Source organism: Porites lutea, chromosome 9 (genome assembly GCF_958299795.1).
Source record: "Porites lutea chromosome 9, jaPorLute2.1, whole genome shotgun sequence".
NCBI lineage: Eukaryota > Metazoa > Cnidaria > Anthozoa > Scleractinia > Poritidae > Porites > Porites lutea.
This window is the reverse complement of record NC_133209.1, coordinates 29,148,293-29,170,050: the sequence shown is the minus strand read 5'-3', so window position 1 is coordinate 29,170,050 and position 21,758 is coordinate 29,148,293. Positions and strand designations below refer to the sequence as shown.

Genomic DNA, 21,758 nt, shown 5'->3' with positions numbered 1-21,758 from the left:
AAAAAACCTTTCATGAAAAAAATTCGTTTCAAACCCACATATTTGAACACGAAGCTAAAAAGTTTAAAGAAAACTACCTCGTCATCCCAACAGAAATGCTTGAAGTTTTTCACTGTGAAGTTGGGCGTAACGTCTGCGTTACGAGAGCTACAGACACTCCTTGCTGACGAGGGTCTGGACGAACGCCCGGCTGTTGGGATTGGAATCACTTTACGTGACGAGGCCGGCGAGGACGGACGAGCTGGTGACGAGGGGCGTAGCGTATCTGGAAAAAACAGAGTAGTTGGTAGGCGGTCTTTCTACTCTTTCGCGAGTGCGTGCCGGCAGTAAAAGAACCAAGCCAGCGATCCAGAGAACATCATTATGTTAAGTAAACGTTAACATAAACGCCCCTTCATGTGTTACTGTTTCGAGTCAGTAGTTCAAACTGCAAAGTGTGGCCTCTAAAATGAAAGCTTTTGCACAGCTTTCTTTTGTCGGACGGTTAATTTCTCCGTTGAAAACGGGTTCTAACTTTTGACTCAGTCGATGAAATCCTTAAGTATGACCATTACAATAAACGTTTTCGAGCAGTGCTTTCCTGTGATGTTGCTTAATTGGTTCTTATGAAAGTATTTGTGTATTTTAAATATCTTAAAATACCGTGATAAGATTTGGTTTTAGGTACGAAAAAGAAACTAACTGGCCTTGCAAAGAAAAATCACTGAATGTTAGCACACCTTTTGTTTTAATGACTAGACTTTCGTTACCGCTGTCTAAGCTGATCGTGGACGGGGACGATAACTCTTTCTTTTCCCAGGGCACTCTCTGTTCTTCCCTGTGTTCATCAGCACCGAAATGATGTCCTTCCACCATGAGTGAGTTATCCCTCGGAATCCGTACATCGGTGCGGCGAGACTTGGAATCGTCACTAAGCCGATATCAATAAAAAAATGAACATTTTGTGGATTGTGTGATGTTATTAGAATATTTCCTACGGTGGCCCAGAAGGGTCACACATGCAAATTAAAAATGTTGCTGCAAATTAAAAATAGGACACGCAAATTAAAAATTTTACATGCAAACTAAAAATTGTGCTGCAAATTGAAAATAGAAAACATATCGAGGCAAATTAAAAATGAAAAGTCCTACGCGCGCAGTATGAGTGATGAGGACCTGGTCCGAGCCGTGCGACCTGGCCTTACAGCCGTCGGCCCTTTCATGTTTCATGTTTGTAATATTTTTAGTTTGCATGTACAATTTTTAATTTGCATGTCCTATTTTTTCTATTTGCAAAACTGTTCCCGTAAACAGTGGTCTTGTTTTCCTGCTAATTATGCGTGCACGTGCAAGACCACTGTCCTTGAGAACAGTCTTACAAATCCTTTTTCGAATTTACCAAAAAAAAGACAAAGAAGAAAAGGGTATCCAAGAAGATGTTTCTCAGTATTGAAATCCGCTTTCGGATATGGCGTTCGATTTCAAATCCGAAATCCGGAATTCAAAATCTAAATCTAGATTTCCCAATCGAACGCAACCTCAGTAAATTGCAATTTCGCAAACTATTAAGCTCTGGCAGCAATTTTACGCCCAAATGGCTTAAGGATCTTTGTGTGTCCTTGCAGCAGGAAAGATGATGATACTCAGCCAGACGGCATTTTAGAAGGGTATTTGAGAAAAAACAATGGCGACGGTATCGTTTTCTTAAAACAAGGAGCAAACAAGCATACCTGCAAGCGTATCACACCTTCATGACCCCGCAAACGACCTTGCTTTTTCAGTATTCAAGGATTTTATCTTTATAACATGATTAGAACGTGAGAAGCACTACGCTAATAAAGCAGAAATCTACGCAAGTATTCGCGAGTAGCAGGATAAAGGGAAAGTCATATCACCACGTGGTACCTGGTTTCCGCTTGGCTTTTAGATGACTCTCGGTAAAGTCCATGTTCTCCTTGCAAATACCAGTTTACTGTCGAAGGGTTTTCACATTGCCCTAAAAGTAAACATGAAACCAACACGTTATACTCCAGTAGATTCTAGCAGTATCGCTCCAAAGGAAACAGTAAATTATATCTGCGAGAATCTCCGCGTCACGAAAACATCGAGATTCGAAGGAAACAAAGCTAAGTAATTGGTTATACAGTAAAAACCCGTGTATGAGAACCTAGATTTTTCCAACTTAGCCTAAATAGGTTCTTATAGAATTGTTATTTAGTGGGATTTTATGCTACGTAGGTTCTTTATTTGATAGGGGCACTAGCGATCAACACAGATAACTACTACGGGGCATATGTGATATGGAATATTGTATATTGGTGTATTAAATAATTATCTAGAATACAGTTTAGATGATAACCATACAGTAAATTTATCTTTCCAAAATACTATCATGCATGTTCTCATGCTGTTTCTTCATCTGTGCCTTCGGCATTTTTGTAAAATAAGAACCTATTGAAAACTTTAGGCCAAATAGGTTCTTACGAAAAGGGGGTATAAAATGAAAATTTTAGCCTAACAGGTTCTTAAATTTCACGTTTTTATACGTTGGTTTTTACGTATATAGCACAAAAAAACGGACAAAACATTAGTAGATTCATTATGTAAACAAAGTAACAGTTACCATTGGGAAGTTGTGACCGTGTAATGTAACCCTGTGACGTCATAGGTTTTGCTTTGTTGCCGAATCAGAGATATTTGGCGGGAAACATTTTGCGATAAAAACGTGTTCTTACGGGATCATTATACGTCTCTGGGAAACTGCCCACCTACCCCTCCCCTAAGCCAACACTTTGCCCTAAGTGAGAAGTAAGTGTTAATGTTGGCTCGGGGGAGGGGTAGGTGGGCAGTTTCCCAGAAACTATTATGAATACGTGTATGAAAGTTATCGTCTAATCTATTCCACTCTTAGGTTAGTGAAAATGAGCTCACCCAGTCTGGGTCCAACAGGCTGGCAGAAGGACATGTACTCCAGGTTATAACTATAATCAGCTACATTATCGACGTGAACTGGACCCGAAATGAGCTTTCCTTCTTGAGGTGCTGATATACGATCTCTACAATGACGCAAAACAGAGAGTCATCAATTGTGTTTAATTGAAAATTGCTGTTATTAATGAATGCTAACATAGCAGGAAAGCCGCAAAAGGAGAAGCAGCGAGAAGTATAGCATATAATGGCAAGAGAATGATTTTAGATGACACGGAAAAATGTATCGTACACTGAGACCCACGCAACGAGGCGCGCGAGGGGGTAGGAAGGACGGGAAACCCTCTTCCTCGCGCGCCTATCGCGCTCTCTCGAACAGTTGCTCTCGCGTGAAAAAAAAACTGTTGTGATAACTAAAGCTGGTAGTAATTGGCAGGAACAATAAGGAAAGTCTTACTAAACAGCAGAAAAGGAATAAAGAGATGTAAAAAGAACGGTGCAAACTGTCATCGCAAAAACCTGCCAAACCGCAATTTTTGGCGGGAAAATGGCCTGACGCGGAAGGGACGTAAAATGGCGGGAAGAATTAGTGCTGTTACAGCATTTTGATTGGTTAATGATGTTTCTTACATGTTCCTTCTGTCGGCATCTCCCAAATGTCTGACAACTACCAAGGAGGCCAGGGTTCGTTTATCCAGTGAGCGGCTGCCGGTTGGCATGGTTACTTGATACGTGGGTTGGATCTGCGGTTTCTTTCTTGGACCACGGGGGGATGACGGGGGCCTGGGATAAAGTATTTGGGTCAGTCAATACACTGATACAAACACTACACTATCGTTCCTCTAAAGAATGCCTCATACGTCAAGTCGCTTACATTGGAAGCATTTTCTCATAATTAAAGCTGACGTGAGGAGTACACGAAATTTAAGAGCACAAATACACGAATGTGGACAATTTTAAATACGTTTGTATGACAGGCGGGCCAGTTTAACTGTCTTCAGTCAAACGTCCGTGAAAGCTCGCGAATTTGACCATAACTTATAATTTTGCTTTCAAACATAGCATATTCTTCAAATTTGAAGACATGGATTTTTTCCGGATCTAAAATAATGTGAGTTACCTCTCTGTAGAAGAACTTTAGGGAATTTTTTGCCACTCTACGATCCGCGGTCCATACGGTCCACGACATGATGTTTTGACATTAGAGCAATAATTACAATATTATAAAGTAGCAACGGCACTTACTGTTTTTTAAGCTTTTTCAGGTAAGTTCTGTGGCCAAAGCCATCATCCGTCCACCTAATGAGGGGAGAAACAGAACGAAAAATTAATAATTACGAACTTTCATCAATGGGTTGTTGTGTTATCAGTTTACATCAGTGTAAAAAAGGGCCGTGGGAACCTAGACTGAAAGGTAAGGATGACTTAATGTGGAAAAATAAATGGATACTCTGTGTAGATGTTCTTTCTAACTGTTGTAAACAAGGGTTGATTGATTTAGAAGGGAGTTTAAGATGCCACGATGGCGACGACATCGAGAACGTTAAAAGGGCAATAGGTTGAATACGCAAAACAGCAACTCTGCAAGTGCAACACGCTTTTTTGTACATTTCTTTACCGTCACTGAACGTCTACGATGTGAAAATCCATAATTTCACGTTTTGTGGAGGACGTAAAGAAGGTCCGACGAAATCTTCTTTCTCTTTCTGAACTTTGATATGGTTTTTAGGAATTTGGCTCCGGGAGAGTTGGCTAGCATTTGACATAGGAAGCGAGTTGGAATAATCGCGACGGAGATTGAAAGAACGCGAATTCACTTTTTAAGCAAAGTTTCCGTAGCCGTAGCCAGTCAGTCAGTGTACTTTAATGATGTGTTACTTCATTAGTTTAGCTTCAACCATAACTTTACAATAAGAGCTGGGTAAAATACACATTATTAAGGAGAATAACCCTTAAGGTGTTTCGATTCAGAGTTTTCAGAGGCCATACCGACATTTTTCAATCGTCTTAAAAGTGGTTTTTTCCCTGTCCAATCGCTACAAAATTTTCACCAGTAACTGGCTATGGATTGAAATTTGTGAAAATGTAGTTTTAAGCAAAATCGATATTCTTATGACAACAATAAACAAAAAACTTTGAAATAGATAAAGGCCGAATTTTGTGCGATCTAGACCAGCTACTGAAAATACAACACTAAGAACTTAAAGTTTCGTGTTTAGCAAACAATCTCCGCGAGAAGTAAAAAATTTTGTATGTTTTAATTCGAATAAAACAAAAATATATTTCAAACCTTAAATTTTCAATAGCCGTGATAGATTGTTCAATAAAAACGTTATAAATGACTCAAATTATTCTTAAGTAGCGTCAGAATGCTGCTTTATATCATATTTTGATGCTAGGAAATTTTGGTGCATTTTCGTTCTTGCTATCTTGAAACGAACCTGTTTTCCTACCACCTGTCTAAGTGCAACTTCATTCAAATTTGGACTTTTAGGGGGTTTTTGTATCTCTGAAACGACTCGAACGAATTTCAGTTTTCAAACCGCTTCACTCACTGATATCTGATAGTGTCTGGTATAACAGGCCCCGAAGTCTTGTAACTCTTAGTGACAGCCGGGTCGTGGGATTTGTCCTGGGGAAAGTGCACAGTGTAATCCCTGGGGTTTCTTTCAGGGGCGAGCTCCGGTTCCTTGAGTTTCAGTTCCATTGATCTGTTATCTAACGAGTCCGATGCAGGTCTGATAAAATAAAAGGAAACAAAAATTAGGACAATGCAAGAATGTAGCCTGCGTAGGAGGCGTCGAAATGGGTAGCGGATAGGGAAAAAAGGGGGGGTTGTGCTTTTCTCCCTCCCCCTCTCCCTCCCCTTTTTTCGCCTGGCACGCAGGCTAGAAGAATGGATTCAGGTTAGGGTTAAGGTTAAATTTACACTAGAAAAATTCACACTAGAAATACTAGACAACGCGATCAACTGAACATTCCAAGGTGCCGCCTAACCACCGGTCAGCGGTCCTTCACCTACCGCGGTGCTAAGCTCTGGAATAATCTAAGAGACAATGTTAAATCTTCAGATTCTATCAAAGTTTTTAGGAAAAAAATTGTCAACCTAATTTTATCTGATCAATCTATGAATTTAGTTTCACTTAGTTTTTAACGTATATTTATTATCTTAGTTATTTGGTAATTTATTTAGCTGTTTTAGTTGATTAGTAGCCTTTTAACTGAAAAACCCTTTAAGGGAGTTGCAATATAGTATGTATGTATGTATGTATGTATGTATGTATGTAATGAAAAATATGGCTTCCGTCTGAAGATACATTAAACTTAGTGCAAAAGAGGATATTGTCAAATGATTTCGTGGTAGAAATAAAAACTACATAAACTTTCCGTTTTAGTTTGAGCCGGTAGAAACTAAAAACAGCTGCTAAAAGAAATGCAAATAAAGTTTTCTTCTAACAAACATTTAAGTGAACTTTCTTCGACAGCATTCAGTTCAATTGTACTCTTAACTCTCGTCGGTATTGTTAGTCTTAGAGTGTGAATTAATGCAACTAAAAGATTGGTCGGTTAGACGCAGAAAAGACGATTAGAATTCAGAGGTTGTCCCTGTTTCAAATCAGCCCCAATAAACGACGAGAAATGGCTTAAGTCAAACTATAAAATCGCCGGAGAATCTATATTTAACAAATGACACGATTGCAGTTTACATATTATTAAAGGCACGTTTCACGAGTACCTTTCTCCTCGAAGAAACCTGCCAAAGTTTGTTTGAGTGATAATTGGCAGGAAAGAGCCTTGTTTTGAGCCGACGGCCGGTGCTCCAGGCTGATGAGAAACGCTGCAATAGCACATGTTTGGTCGTGTTATAAACTCACCCAAGTCACTCAAAAGATAAACAGTATCAAACCAAGGCTATACCTTGACGATATGTCGCGAGATTCAAAGCTCATACAAGGACAAGAAGAAGGTCGAGAAACGTGCGTTGAGCAGGAATTAAGCCCAAGAAGTGTTCCTTGCGTTATACCGGTTAGTGACGCAGGCATGTTCTCCATGGTTTCTTCAAGAACGTGTTAATCTAGAACATGCACAAGCGCTAACACAAAGCGCTTTATATTGTGAAATATAATTTTGCTCAGTAAACAAAGTGACATACGTCACATTCCTTGTAATTCGTAACCTCCACTGTAAACTTAAAATGAAATATTGTAAAAACTTTATTCCTGGAAACCCTGAGACGATCTAATTCTTTTCACTTTGTTCGAGAAAGACATGTAAGTTGACTAGACTGAGCTTTACTATTCACAAAAAATGTCCTCGCTTTTTATGCTGTCACAGTTCACGACCTCATTGGCCAATGTCATTGTTGTTTACTAATTCAGTTTATGTAATTACTAACAAAACTTAAGTTTGTCAAGACAGATTCCGTTTGAGAAATTTCCGTTGTTTTTTTTCTCTTGATGCCTCTGTTTTTTGTTTGTTTCTACCAATGGCAGAATTAAAAAAAATTGCGCATCGATAGTGTATTAAAAAAAACTTACAGAGCTAAAGAGAGCAATCATTACATTTTTCATTTTGTTAACTATTAAATAACCCAAATAAAACAGAACACGGTACTTTAGAATGAAAAAACTAAAACATCGCCAAGTTCTGGAAACGGAGAAAACCGATCTCAATGAGACAATTGCCAAAAACGGGAAATAAACGTTCAGAAAAAAAAGCACTTTCAACTGGCATTTTTAAAATTCGAAAGAGATAAATGTTAGTCGTGGCGTGACAAAAGAAAATTGCTTATAAACCGGGCGGCCCGAGATAGGTTCAAAGGTGGGGTGACTTCATCGGCATCTTAAATCCCTGTGCTTTTCAGTTTTATTTCTTTTCTAACGTAAGAACGTGAGTCAATCACTGGAAAAAAAATATCAAAGCACTTAAAGTACTCAACTAAGATTCAAATGTTAAAATCCGTTTTTCATGATTGTAGTCAATACAGTTACTACCTTAACTCGACTTACTGAGCTACTTGAAGATCTTCTAAGAGCACTTTTCGTGGAGACAAACTAACACAGAGACCGATTGTTCGGAACCAGAAAGGCCATTCAAGTTAACAGTTTGAAAATGGTAAGAGTCACAGGATTCGAATCAAAATTAAGTTCATCTAGGCGCTTAACAGAGAAGGAGACGTCGTTACGTCACGTTCTCATCAAAATTTGTGGATCTCAAAAAACCGTGGTCCTGGAAAAATGAAAGAAAAAAACGAAAAAAAAAAACCTGACATGTACGACTTTCCTGTGTATGAATGCACTCAGGAACAAAACGGTAGCCCAAACTTATCTTCCATCGTTTGACAATGCAAACGACCGTCTCTGTCTAGAAAAAGCTCCAGAAATTTTGCTACCAAGGTAACGTGACGTTACACGTTTCTCTATGCGTGCGTAGTCTCCCTGGAATAACGCATTCATCGTTGAATAGTTGTGGAGGGTTGTGCGGAAAACTTTCCTTTAGGCACAAACCTGGACGCAGAATGTTCCTGTTCTGGGCTGATTCCTTGGTCACTAGAGATCGAAGGAGTCTTATGAGAGGCATTGTCCTTTTCAGAAAGCTTCTCTGAGGGTACTGGGGTAGATGCTAGTTCTTCACGGACAGGGGTGGAGTCAGAAGATTTTGAGGTCATACTTGTTGGGACCCAGACTGTCCCGCGTTGCCTTTGGCCTGACACTACCTTTTGACTATTCATCTACAAAGAAGACATAACAAGTGTGAATTCTAGCCTAGCAAAATGTCCCTAGCGGCGAGGAGCGAGGAGGAACGGCTGCTTTCACAGGCTAGTGTGAATAAATAAGCTTGCGATGACCTAAAACGTGCATGCCACAAAAATCCCGAGGCCATACAACATTACCATACGGCTGGAATCGCGCGAGCTGAAACTGTCGATTATCTAAAGATCAATTGATATGACACAACTAGACTCGATACACTCAATTTAAGAGACTGAAGAGAAACGCTTCTGAGAAAAAATCGAGAAAATAACTCACCCTTTCCCTGTCGTATTCCATTTGTGCACCAATAGGTGTGACTAGACCGAGAACAGCGTCAACTTTGATCACCTCCTGTCGGCTGTAAAGTAAAACAGACTAGTAATTGCTATAATACTTCACACGACTTTCAACAGGCAACTTCAACTGTTTTTTTATTTTTTTAGCCGTTCCAATAACACGTTACAACTATGATAACATTGTAGGAAAGAGAAGTGCTCGCCTCTTTACAATTCTTGCTCATTCTCGTTAGGTTCGTCACATGTGAAGCTCGACACGTGTAACAGGCCTGGCCTTAATGCACGGTTACAGCCAGCTTGCAATTCTGAGTATTAGGAAGAAGATTATAATTTTTCATCCTAATTCAGATTCATTTTGAATTAGGATGAAAATAAGTATGGCTTCAGAGGAAATCTGTTGTTATAGTTACCTGTACTATCCTTACGGACTCAAAATTTGAAGATTTATTTCAAATTACAATATCTTACTTGTTATGTGGTACTGTAGCGTGTCTGTTATGAAGCCTGGCTCCATTCGTGTTTAATCTATGATTACCATTCTCTGATAAACTCCTGTTGTGGCCATTTGCTGTAAAGAAATTTAAGACAGCGGAAATACAAACGCCTCGTTATACATATGAGTCAGACCATGTGAGTTAAAAATAAACTAATTATTACTAGTTATAATGTTGTATTACCTTTATCCCAGCATTTGTGTGTATAGTTTTCAATTTCAACTTTTGTACCTAATGTATTTGTATTTGTAACATAAGATTTCTATGTTATCTTAAGATTGAATAAAGACATTTGATTGACTGATTGATCAATATACCATTTTCTTGTACAACAAACGCAAACAAAAAGAGTTATTACCGTCTTACTACTAACAATACAAGCTTCTTAAGAGGAGTGAAATTCTTCCCCAGGGAGTTTTCGTTACCATGGCTCACTATAACAAGCTGATCAAGCTGATACGAGAATGTTAGTACGACTTCAGGGGGATCCTCGTCAAAAGTCTGGTTTTTTGCTTATTTCTGCCCTTTTACCTCCAAATCTAGCTAAGATTTCATTCAATCAAGTAATGGCTCCCCTTAGTCATTTGTTCAATACACGTTTACGAATTTTTGGGTGATCTTTCGAATGCTTTTAATGAATTAACATTGGGAGGGGGGATGGGGGAAGGGGGTTAAAAATTATGGAAAATCTGAAAATAATGGATTTGAGGGTGGTTGAAAATTACAATATGAAGGAAATTATTGGTAGAGAAATACCAGATAGTGCACCAGCAAAACAAGATGCCTCTGAGCTCATTAACAGAATAACTGCTTTATGTGTATTTATTTATTTCCTTCTATAATCAACCCCGACCATTTCCCCCCAAAAAACTACCAAAATGCCCCTTAATGTAAACCTAATATGAGGAAAATCTACTGGGACCGTGATGGTTCAGCCAGGACCGTAAGGAAAATCACATACACTCCACACTGAAAACAACTTTTTAAAGAGGGGAGGGGAGGAGGCAGAAATAAAATCTTTCTTTCTTTTAGTTATTTTCGACTTGGAAGTTAAATTTGCCCATCAGTGAATTCATGTCACAATCAACAATCTACTTTAACGCAAACAAGTAAAGGTGATAACGTTATATAACAGTAAAGCAAAAGAAAAAGAGGCGAGAAAAAAATTAAGGCGAAAAAATAAAAAATAAAACCTTCCAAAATATTTCTTGTCTTTGATCCGTTTAGAATAGATCAACGGAAGAAAATCATGCAAACTAAGGTTACAATTTCGTCATCTATTCTTTTTCTACACGATTTTTAGTAATAATTATATTAGCGACAACACTTTCGTGCTCCAAAACAGAGTTAGAGCGCATGGCGTTCTTTTTTTTTGTAGCGCCACAAATATCTTAAACAAAATTCAATCTAACGTTTGTTGACTGACTACTTACACCTAAAGCCAGATGCATGAGCTAATAAACTAACCATTATTTGATCCAGAGTACATGATGGAATAACTTGGAATGACTTCGGGTGAAAAGAGATCGTAAGTTCCAACAGGAGCGGGTTGCACAGTCTTCTTACTGTCCTGAGAAGGTTGCACAGGTTTCCTATTGTCCGTTAACGCTACGTCTCCGTTGACCATTTCTAAATCGACTTTCTTCTCCTGTGCTGAACCCAGATCTCGAATGTAATGGTCATAATCGTGCAGCAATTTTTTCTGTAACAATTCATGTTGTTCTTCTAAAAGCTGTTCCTCTTTCTTCTGATGTTGAATAATCCCCTCCAGTTGTGACGGCGAGGCACCATTCGGGAGGTTATACGGAGTCGGTTTGCTTGCCACTTCTGTAACGTTTACTGCTGGCTGGCTTTTCTCCTGTTTACTATGGCTATTATCTTCATCATTCATTTCCTTCTCCTCTATGGTTTCATGATGAACAATTTTGTCCTTACTGACCCTTGAAGTCAACTTCACAGATGGTTCTTTTACAATGTCAGGAGCAAAGTGCGCTGTCAAGGGTGACTTTGTCCTACTGAGAACCAAAAACGACAACAACAACAGAAAGAAACTATGAGACACTTAAAAGACTTAACTTATCGCCTACTGAAAATAGGTAGAAGAGACACCAAGTTGAGGTCGTAATTATTCTGAAAACATTTGTCAGACGGCTGAGTAACTTTCTGGATGCAAAATGCTTCTTCCTAGAGCCAAACCATAGTTTGGGAATGGTTATGAAGCCCGCCAGAATCTTTTGTTATATTTTTGTGGACCTAACAGTGCACAACGTTCAATAGCATTCCAATCATTTTGAACTTACTGACCAATAAAATCGCCGCGTTAATTTATTCGGTCACAATTTGTGAACAGAAAACAAAGGTTTGTGCAACTTCAGGGAGCTTCCAACACAAACTGCAGCATCTTTGTTGTTTCCTGCCCTTCATAACCTGTCTCCTCTAATAACTATGCCAGAATTGAGAAAGAGAATGAACAACAGACTCTACTGACACACGGCATCACCGCTGGGATTCGCACCCAGGCCACATTAGTGGGCGGCAAGTGCTCTCATCACTGCACAAGCCTTGCTTGTAGCAATGAACATGTGTGTTTTTTTAAGAAGTGTGTCAAATGACTTGAAATTAGGCCTCGTCCACAAGTATCCCCAAATTTTTTGACACGGAGTTTTTTCTCCGTTTTCAAAATAATACGCGTCCACGCATATCGTATCTGAATCGTCCTCGCACGTCCACACGAAAACGCGAAACGATGGAAAGGACTAAATACGATACCATCCCTAACAGGGCATGCGCTGTATGATGTATGACATCATCGTATTATAAAACCTCCGTTTTCGTGCGTCCACGGAAAACGATAAGCCCGCGTTTTCAATATTGAATAATCTCCACTTTGGAGAGCGTTTTTAAAAAAAAAGCCTTTCCAGTGACCGTTAACAACGTGTGGACGGTAAGCCAAAGCAGGAGAAAAAATCTCCATTTTCAATCAAAAACGGAAACTGATAGAATAGGGCGCTATAGCTACGACAACGGCGACCGCAGCGAAAACATCACTTTAAAAATAAACTCGCTTTTTTCAAACTTTGTGCGTTTATTCCAATTTGCTGAAAATATCAAATGCTGGTGAATTTCCCTGTAGTTGATTTACTGGGGACCGCACTTAAGTTTAGAAGAGAAAGAAAAATTTGTCGTGATGTGTTTACGTCCTCCATAAAACGTCCAGTGAGGAGAGAATCACGTTGTTGTCGTGCAGTGACGGCAAAGAAATGTAGAAGAAAGCGTGATGCATGTGCAAAGTTCTTGTTTTGCTTATAAACCTATTGCTTTTTTTGACGTCCTCGTTGCCGTCGCCGTCGCCGCTGCTTAAGCTCCCTTGAAAATTGAAAGACAAACCTGGAGGGCACAGGAGAATCTCTTGGCGATGATAGGGGTGATATTATGGGTGATGAGAATGGAGCAGAACTGCTGTTAGATGGCCGCAGAATGAATGACTTCAACTGGTCAGTATTTACTCTTCCCTGCAGAATTCAAGATTACAAAATAAAGACACCTTTATACAGTTATTGGGGTATAAAATGAAAAACCCAGATAGGATATATTCCTAATTAAACACCCTGTCCATGCTTACAAGGAGGCCCAATGGAACTTGAACTTCTAATAATTTGTCTCTCTTCACCACGGTCTATAAATGGGTACCAGCAGTATGAGTGAGAAGAAATATCAATGTTGGCTTACGGAGGGGGTAGGTGGGCAGTTTCCCAGAAACGTAGAATGATCCCATACGGCTTGGGGTCGCACTCACTGTGATAGAGTAGCATCCCATCCAGGGGGAGCACCAATACTCTTAGGAGCCTCATGCTACAGAAACTGGGTTGTCTGCACCTGTATCTCACACTGAGATAATTTCGGGCCTGTTGCACAGACCTGAATGACCCTAAATACCAAGTATCATGCATAGCTACGCCATCTCCTCCACTTGTTGGGATACAAATACAGCCCATAGCTCGCATGGCCTAATGTCTTATTCTCGCTTTCTGTACAGTTTCTCTTAGATGTACTTGTCGCTTTGCTTTTATCTACCAGTACCTATCTTACATTTTACACTGTACTTTTCTTTTGTGTGGAAAATAAATGAAAAAATAAATAAAGGAACAATATAAACAAGCACGTAAGATAAAAATAGCCCTGCACTAGAGAACTACAACTGGCAATCCGGGGGTCATGGAGGAATACTAAATTTCCTTATTATCCATTTTAGAACTTACTCGCCCCATGTAAGGGACTGATCCGGTTTCCGGAATCTGGGAAATCTTTGCTTGTGGAATCCGGAATCTGGGAAGAATTTGCTTATGGAATCCAGAATATGGCTCAAGGAATCCGGAATCCCACAACATTTGGAATCCAGAATCCAAGTTCTACTGACAAATGCTGGAATCCAGTACCTGGAATCCGGAATCTACAGGGTGGAATCCAGAATCCAGGACTGTCCTAGATTCCCCTACATGGGGCGAACTTATGCTTTATTATTTGAAACATTTAGTATTTGTTGGTGGAAATTTTGAAGATCTAGTGTATTCAGTCCAGTCAGAAGAAAAAAAAACCCTTCTGTAAGCGTTCCTAGAATGTGAAGGTCTGAAGGAAAAACAATTTTCATTGAAAAAAATGTTCAACCTTAGTATTCCTAATGACAGGTGGTGCCGTGCCAGGTCTAAAGATGTAACCAGCTGATCCAACATCCTGGTCCATAAACGCTCCATCACTTGGGTGTGGCCCGTAGGCACTGATATGAAGGCTTCTTGTCAGTGCATCCTAAAAACACCAGACCTTGACAATTAATTGTCACTTTAAACTTAAACAACGGTGATGTGATCTGAAACAGTGTCTGTCTCGCAGAAATATCTTTATTTAAGATTGTTACTTCATTGTACACACTCCAGCGCAAGATCAGTATACACTGCAGCATCTTCGAAATCCAGTTTTTCAATCATGTATGCACATTATATTATACTTTCTTTTTGTCACAAATTAATAAATGAATACCAAATAAATTAAATTGGAATACAGTCAACTCTCTCTAAGACGGACACCTTTGGGACTGGCACTGAGTATCCGTCTTAGAGAGGTGTCCATCTTATAGACAGTCAAATAAAGGGAGTAAAGAAAGGCAGAAACCAATTCTTGGTGTCCGTTTTACAGAGGTGTTCGTCTTATAGAGGCGTCCGTTAAGAGAGAGTTGACTGTATTATTAAATATAGATATAAATGACTTAATGCGATGGCAGTGATAACGGTGTGTGCAGATCTAAAAGCAAGCTTGATCAGTAACTGAATGGGAAATTAAGCACTGGAAGTTTTGTTCATTCCTTTCCACATGCTTTCACATTCTTATTGCATTTTTACTGGAAAACAGCTCTTTGTCTATGAGTTAAAATTAAGATGGCCAGTATATTGAAATGAAATATTGAATGAATTTTAACGGTGTTATATTGACACAAATCAATTTACATGTACATTGTATGGACGCAGGATCCCCCAAGAATTCAAAATGCCATTAGGTATCATGTGGTAAACATCATTAGTTTTTGTCAAATTTAGGTCTCCAGCTCCTAGATTCTAAAAATACATTACCTCACTCCAGGAGCCCCTCAGATTCCTAAATGACTTTGCAGCTGAGTGTGGCCTTTTGGGTCCATTTTGCTGACGTTGTGCTTCATTCCAGGTCACATATCGCACTCCTTTGCGCCCCTCAACTGCAGGTGCTGTTTTAGGTCGCAGGTGAAGCTTAGGAACTTTTGTCAATTCCTTTAATTCCTCCTCTTCTTCATCCTCATCAAAGCTATCTGAACCATCAGAATTCCTTTCTTTCTTCTCAGAGTTAGGGATTGGAATTTTCTAACAAACGAATGAAAAAGAGAACTTTCAGAGGTAACTCCTGTCAGTTGTAGCTTGCCAGGTCTAAGGTACAGGTCACATTCCACAGGTCAAGAGTACATGTCACTGCCCCATCGATAAATTACCAAACCACACAGATTCCCCTCGATCTAATAGAGATAATGTTAAGAGATTAGGGCTAGGCGACACTTAATGCTGTTCATTTATCTGTATCATGATGACCTGTACTTTGACCTGTGGAAAAGTGACCTGTATTTTAGACCCACCAATGACTGTCCACATTAATGATTTTTGCATGTATGTATATGGTATGTTACAGTGATACAGAAAGTATTGCCCTTGGGTAGGGCATTACTAGGACAAATCAGTAGTAGACTTGCTGCCTATATCATTCCAACATTTATTTTCCATCCTGGCTAGGTAAACTAAAAGCAATTTACCAAATGTACAAGTTTCACTCACAGTTGAATCTAGCTACAATGGCCACCTTGAGGACAGAAGAAAGTGGTCATTGTATGTGGAGAGGTTGCCGTTGTAGCGGGGTCTAAACAAGAGTCAAATTCTGGACAGTGTCTTGTAAATTGTAAATTGTAATTTGTTTACCCACAGAGCACTAAGGAGTTCATAAAAACTCGTTGAAACGTGTCTGTGCATTCAGATTGAATTAGAATTTTAAAGTGTTGGTTTTTAAGGAGAGGGGAAAACCGTAGTACCCGGAGAAAAACCTCTCGGAGCAAAGGAGAGAACCAACAATAAACTCAACCCACATATGGCATTGACACCAGGATTCACACCTGGGCCACATTGGTGGAAGGCGAGCGCTCTCACCACTATGCCATCCTTGCTTCCAAAACAGTGGCCATTGTAGAGAGGTGGCCATTGTGGAGTGGAGCCCGTTAGTGGAGGTTTGACTGTATTACCACCAGGAAGTCAAGTTAAGTTCTCTCAGGGATGTTTGTTATGAACTATGTGCAATTAAATTATTAAAACAATTTAAACTTACGGGTGGAGATGTGATAAGCTTCTTGTTAGCTCTGTACCAATTATAAATCTTCATCAAATCCTCATGCTGTTTATCAAAGTACTTTGACCTAGATTAGGCAAGAAAAAAGTAAAGGTACAATTTACTACAGGTGTACATTAAAGAACACTTAATTCTTAGGGTAAATGATATAAATTACCTATTCAGTGTTTATTCCACACATTGGCCCACGTGTACATGTACCCTACATGTGGGTCCTTTGAGTTTTGTCATCATTTTTTCAAGGAAGGGGGAAAGATATTTGAGAATGCAAGTTTTAGTACTCAGTCTGACAGTTGGTTTTCCCATTGTTGATTAAACAAACCATTCCTTGATGGAAGAAATGTGCAGGCATGTTCAGAAAGAAAGTGTGCTGATCAAAAGTTTTGAAAAGTAAAACAGAGTCATTAAAATATATTATAGTTATTTTGTATTAAAGTAAACTCAGAACATATTTAATTTCTGAACTTGCTGAGGTTGCCCATACCAAGAAAATAAAATGAAAATAAAATACACAGGATTTTAGCAGTAGCTTATCCACAAAGTGGCCTGAGGGATTTACATGGATTTTTGGGGAGAGGGAAAAAAATGGAGTATCAGGAGAAAAACTGCTAATTAAGAACAAGGGTGAAAATCCACGACAAACTCAACTCACATACTGCTCGGGATTCACACCCAGGTCACATTTAACAGGGGGAGCCAAACTCTTACAAAGAATATGCCGTCCCAGCCCCCCAACATTGACAATAAGGAAAGTCTTCATGGTGTGCACTGAAGAGAGATATTGGTGCTCACACCCAACACATTGAATCTACTCTGAAGAAATGAAGCTTAAGGTTACCACTTCAGAATGTGTTTCTCTAAATGGGCTCTATGCAGTGTATTTTTTTGACCTGAGAACAGACGTAAAACGGTGGAAACCACATGAGAGGACACAGAGGCTTTTTACTGGAAGTACAATCCCACGCAGGGATGTTTTCTCCGCTGGCAGCTAATCCGACTTAATCCCATTTAATATGTCGCGTTCCTCGAAAGTGCGAAAATTTTCTTGTCGTGTATTAGATTTCAGATACATTTTCTTAATCTTCATTTCGCGCCAGAATAAATTAGTTTGCGCGCAAAGCGCTCCTGAAAAAATCACAAGGTTTGTCCCACTTCGAGTCCACCTTCTGGAGATACGCCGGCTTGGTAGCTAGAATAGATTGCCGAGGCGAAGATCTGGCATTTTTTCCTCCTCGTCGTATTTTCTCCACGACAAATGTTTATATTTGGGTGAGAATGCAGCGCATATCGGTGGATTTTACTTCATGCGGCTTGCTACTTCTGAAAGAAGAGTGCCGGATTTCATCGTTTTATCCATGTTTACTAGTGTTGGCGAATGTAAGGTAAATGAACCGACAACTGTAAGGTAAGAATTGTAATTGTATTGTATTGTAATTGTAATTATTCACTTTGTACTTAGTATTCAGCTTATTTTAATGTATTGTGCGATAATAATTAATTCTATTTAGTATTGTTATTGTAATTATTCTACTTAGTGTCAAGCCACTGCTTGCCTCGAATAGCTATAGCTAACTGCGAGCAGTGGTACATCATATTTTGTATTTTCTCAATTTTTCTTAATAAACTCGATCGTTTTAAATTTGTTACTCGGCGAAAAATCGTGGAATTGGAATTCGTGAAACCCGTGGGTATTACCTCTGTTACCTAATGTCATGCGATGACTCCTCGCTTTTTCGATGCGTAACACGGATACAAGAGATAAATTTCTTTCGCAAAGTGAAGTATAATTTACTTTACGAGACCATTTGACGAATATTTCTGGTTATATGCTTTATTTATATTTGCTTGGCTTATTCAGGCTACATGCCAGGAGTTTGATGACAATGTTTGTGTGCTATAATTATGCTGATAAGTTTTTGCACCTTTATATTGAAACTCATATAAGCCAAATGTTTCTAACCTCTAGCAAAACACTCTTCTATTGTGGAGGAACTTTTAACGTCTTTCGGGGCCCAATATGGTGTCAAATTTTTAGAGGGAACAACGCTTGATTTTTGGCCAAACAGACTATAGCTTTTTGGTCTCTGAAGAGAGCGCGAGGCAAACGTCCGTCACAGAGCGCAGTGTAACCCAGTGATTCTTTAGGCAGAGCTAACAAACATAGGCTGCACTTTAGGTGGCACACCCATGGGTGCAGTGTAACCCAGTGATTCTTTAGGCAGAGCTAACAAACATAGGCTGCACTTTAGGTGGCACACCCATGGGTGCAGTGTAACCCAGTGATTCTTTAGGTAGAGCTAACGAACATAGGCTGCACTTTAGGTGGCACACCCATGGGTGCAGTGTAACCCATTGATTACTTTAGGTAGAGCTTACAAACATAAACTATACAGGTGTACATCAGATGGCAACAAGTTTTCCCGTTAAAACTTTGTCATAAAGTGCTACACCGTGGCACTTAGACAATTTCTTTATCGCGCGCTTGATACATTGTTTTGACGCACAATTGATAGTCAGGAGAAGTCGTATTGTCTAAAATCATAGCAAAAGACAAATTTACACACATCACAGAGGTGAGGTAAGGTAATACACGGTATTTCCCTTAGGTATATTTACATTCAAGTATAGAAATATAACCAGATAAAAACTAAAATAATAACGATATAACAATAAAAAACCTGCTTCACATTTTTACATATATCTAAATTAAGGTTTTTTAATTTTCCTTTAAAAAAATTATTGCCGCACCTTCAGAGACAAGATGTTCTACAACACTCTTCCGTTATATGAAAGGCTTCTCTTTTAAAATTCAGTGCGGGGTTGTGGAACAGCGAGCTTGTTTGTATTTATGCATTTCTGTTAGGTTATAAGCGATTAAATCACATGCAGCGACGAACAAAACGCGAAGCCGTCAGATATTCTAGAACCGTGTTATTTACAGTGCTGTGCATTATTATTGCATGCTTAACTAGCTAACTATGCGCCGATGGAAATAAATTTCGCCCCTTTAAATTTCGAAACAATTCACTGGTACCGTATAGTCATAATTGGAACGGAAAGTTAGCACGTGAGCAGGGCGATTCTGCTGTAGTTTCTGCAATGTAGAAGATATTACGGCAATGAGGCTCCTGAAGTCCGTTCCCGAAATCACAACTACATGTAGTATGAAATGAATTCTGCGTGCAGATGTCTTCTTTTCCAGGTTAGGTTAAATAAACCAACGGTTTGTTTGTTAAAGCTCCCGCGAGACCGTTTTTTGGTGATTTTATTAATTTTTCCGATCCATTTTTTGTTTCATCTCTATTTTCGCGGCTTTTGCGATACAAACTAAATTCATTTTTAGTTGTGATGGCATTACACTGCTTAATCATGACGGCTTTGGAAGAAACTGAATATATTGCGCTTCGCGATTTCGCAAAATTGCTGCGAGAATTAAAATATATTTTCTTCCAGAAAAGCGTTTTCACGCTTCTTTCTCTAGTCAATTATCTCGTTTTCTAAAGGTCCTTGAGAACTGAATAAGACAATATTTTATTACCTACAACCTACAAACCTGATTTATTTTGACCACATCGAAACAAAACTGGAAGAAGAAAAGCTTTTTATTTTTGCCGGCTTCGGCCTGCCGACGCGATCGTGTCTGGTTTGCTTTCATATGATGACATTTTCCTGACAGAAGGGTGTCGGGAAAAACACCTCGTGCTGATCATACGTGACAAAATCCGCCGCGCCTAAGCTAATGAAGAAAAGTCTCCTGGAAGGCTCCATACAATTCCTTATAACAAAATTATAAGGAATGGTATGGAGCCTTCCGGGATACTTACAGTGCAAGCCCTTTGTGTCCCCTCATGACAGAGTATGGATTGGCGCCTGGAATGTTTTGTTTGTCACAGAAATCATTTGGTGGCTTGGGTAGCAGCAGACATTACTTTTTGGGTGAAGAGAAGGAACAACCGGAAATACATTGTGTTTGCAGGCTACCTGAGGTGTGCTTGTCAGCAAAACGAATATGCAACATGATTTTCAACTTTCAATCACCAGATTAAAGACTACAATATTTATTACACCCTAAAAAAGGGCCTGTAGATTTCAAATAACTTACGTTGCAACTTCAGATAACATCTTCAAAAGAGTTCCATAAAAGGGTTTATCATAAGGGTCTCCTTCATCATATAAATATGGTCTGCAAAATATCATCATGCTTTAATAAGAGGTATATGCAGTAGGCTGTGATGAATTTATTACACTGAATCACTCAGTTAACTTTAGTTAACTTCTTATTATTTTAAAAACAGAAAAAAGGGCGTGTGTGAACCCCATACCAGAAAACATTGATGAAAATAGGGGGCTAGAAAAATCTGGTAGGAATGGGAAACTGCACAGTACACCCAAGTTAGTGATGAATGCTGTGACCAGCAAGAGCGCTTGCTGTAATATTAGTTTTAATTATAAAATTTAACTATTGTTGTGGGAAAATTTTAAACAACATTACACAACAACAATCCTTCATTTTACGACCTGTATCTCTACCTCAAATCTAGGTCTTTGGCAGATCTCTTTCCAGTCAAAATTGCAATTTTAACATCTTTGTAGTACTTTTCAAGAGCAGTGGTCATCACACGAAACTCTGAGTAGTTCATGAGCTACAAATAGTACAAAGAAATAAATTAAACATAACAAGCAAAACTGCTACAGCTTGAAATATGAGACACTGTAGAGCAAAAAAGTGTGCAATATAATGGTAAAGTTTTTTTTTTCATCAAATAATGCAAAAATATAAACTTGAACCAATTAAACAAGACAAAAGAAAAGTCGTATAAATGATTTTACTTTAGATCTGACATATCCTTTGAATTTTCCAACTGAAAGTACTGGAGATGATAACTTGACAACTTTGGAATGCCTTGCAAATATTGGAAGCATCTTTGGAAAATCTTAGGGTGTCTTTGAAAATGATCAGGTCTTTAAGAAAAAAATCCAGGCTCTCTCAGGATAAAGACTGAAAAAAGGTGGCGGGTACTCATCATCATCATGATTCCTCATAATGATGATCATCAAATCATCCACAGTACTGATTCAGAAGAATTGTTCTGCATGTATAAAAAAGTTAACTTAAATGACAAAAAAACCTTGAACAATGAGCTTAATATTTGTAATAAACAACCGTTGTATAAAGAGTCTACAGTGGACTGACAAATTGAAATAAAATTGGGAAAAGACAAAAACTGTTTAGATCCTTATAGCTATGCTGTTAAATAAAAAAAATTGCAAAAATTGTCATGTTTCTATAAGATTAATAAATATTATATTTAAGCCTGTTGCGGCAACTTTATTCAAAAGAATACTGTAGGTAATAGCTCTCTAAGCCTATTGTCTCCAGGAAAAAAAGTACAACAGAA

General features: G+C 38.8%; 1 protein-coding gene across 2 annotated transcripts in view; it reads right to left on the bottom strand.

The window, feature by feature from the left end:
• Positions 1–21,758, bottom strand: part of LOC140947749 (uncharacterized) — a 32,496-nt gene that overhangs the window by 9,674 nt on the left and 1,064 nt on the right. The window contains exons 2-18 of one of the 2 annotated variants that reach the window (XM_073396927.1): positions 20,890–21,002; positions 20,462–20,542; positions 16,339–16,426; positions 15,072–15,335; positions 14,116–14,253; positions 12,838–12,962; positions 10,918–11,465; positions 9,425–9,524; positions 8,937–9,018; positions 8,415–8,638; positions 5,463–5,645; positions 4,153–4,206; positions 3,538–3,690; positions 2,911–3,035; positions 1,885–1,975; positions 720–910; positions 78–265 (exon numbers count right to left, since the gene is read on the bottom strand). In XM_073396927.1, coding sequence (XP_073253028.1) covers positions 78–265; positions 720–910; positions 1,885–1,975; positions 2,911–3,035; positions 3,538–3,690; positions 4,153–4,206; positions 5,463–5,645; positions 8,415–8,638; positions 8,937–9,018; positions 9,425–9,524; positions 10,918–11,465; positions 12,838–12,962; positions 14,116–14,253; positions 15,072–15,335; positions 16,339–16,426; positions 20,462–20,542; positions 20,890–21,002 — 2,748 coding nt within the window. The remainder of the gene's footprint in view (positions 1–77; positions 266–719; positions 911–1,884; positions 1,976–2,910; positions 3,036–3,537; positions 3,691–4,152; positions 4,207–5,462; positions 5,646–8,414; positions 8,639–8,936; positions 9,019–9,424; positions 9,525–10,917; positions 11,466–12,837; positions 12,963–14,115; positions 14,254–15,071; positions 15,336–16,338; positions 16,427–20,461; positions 20,543–20,889; positions 21,003–21,758) is intronic. The other variant, XM_073396928.1, reaches the window with a different exon arrangement.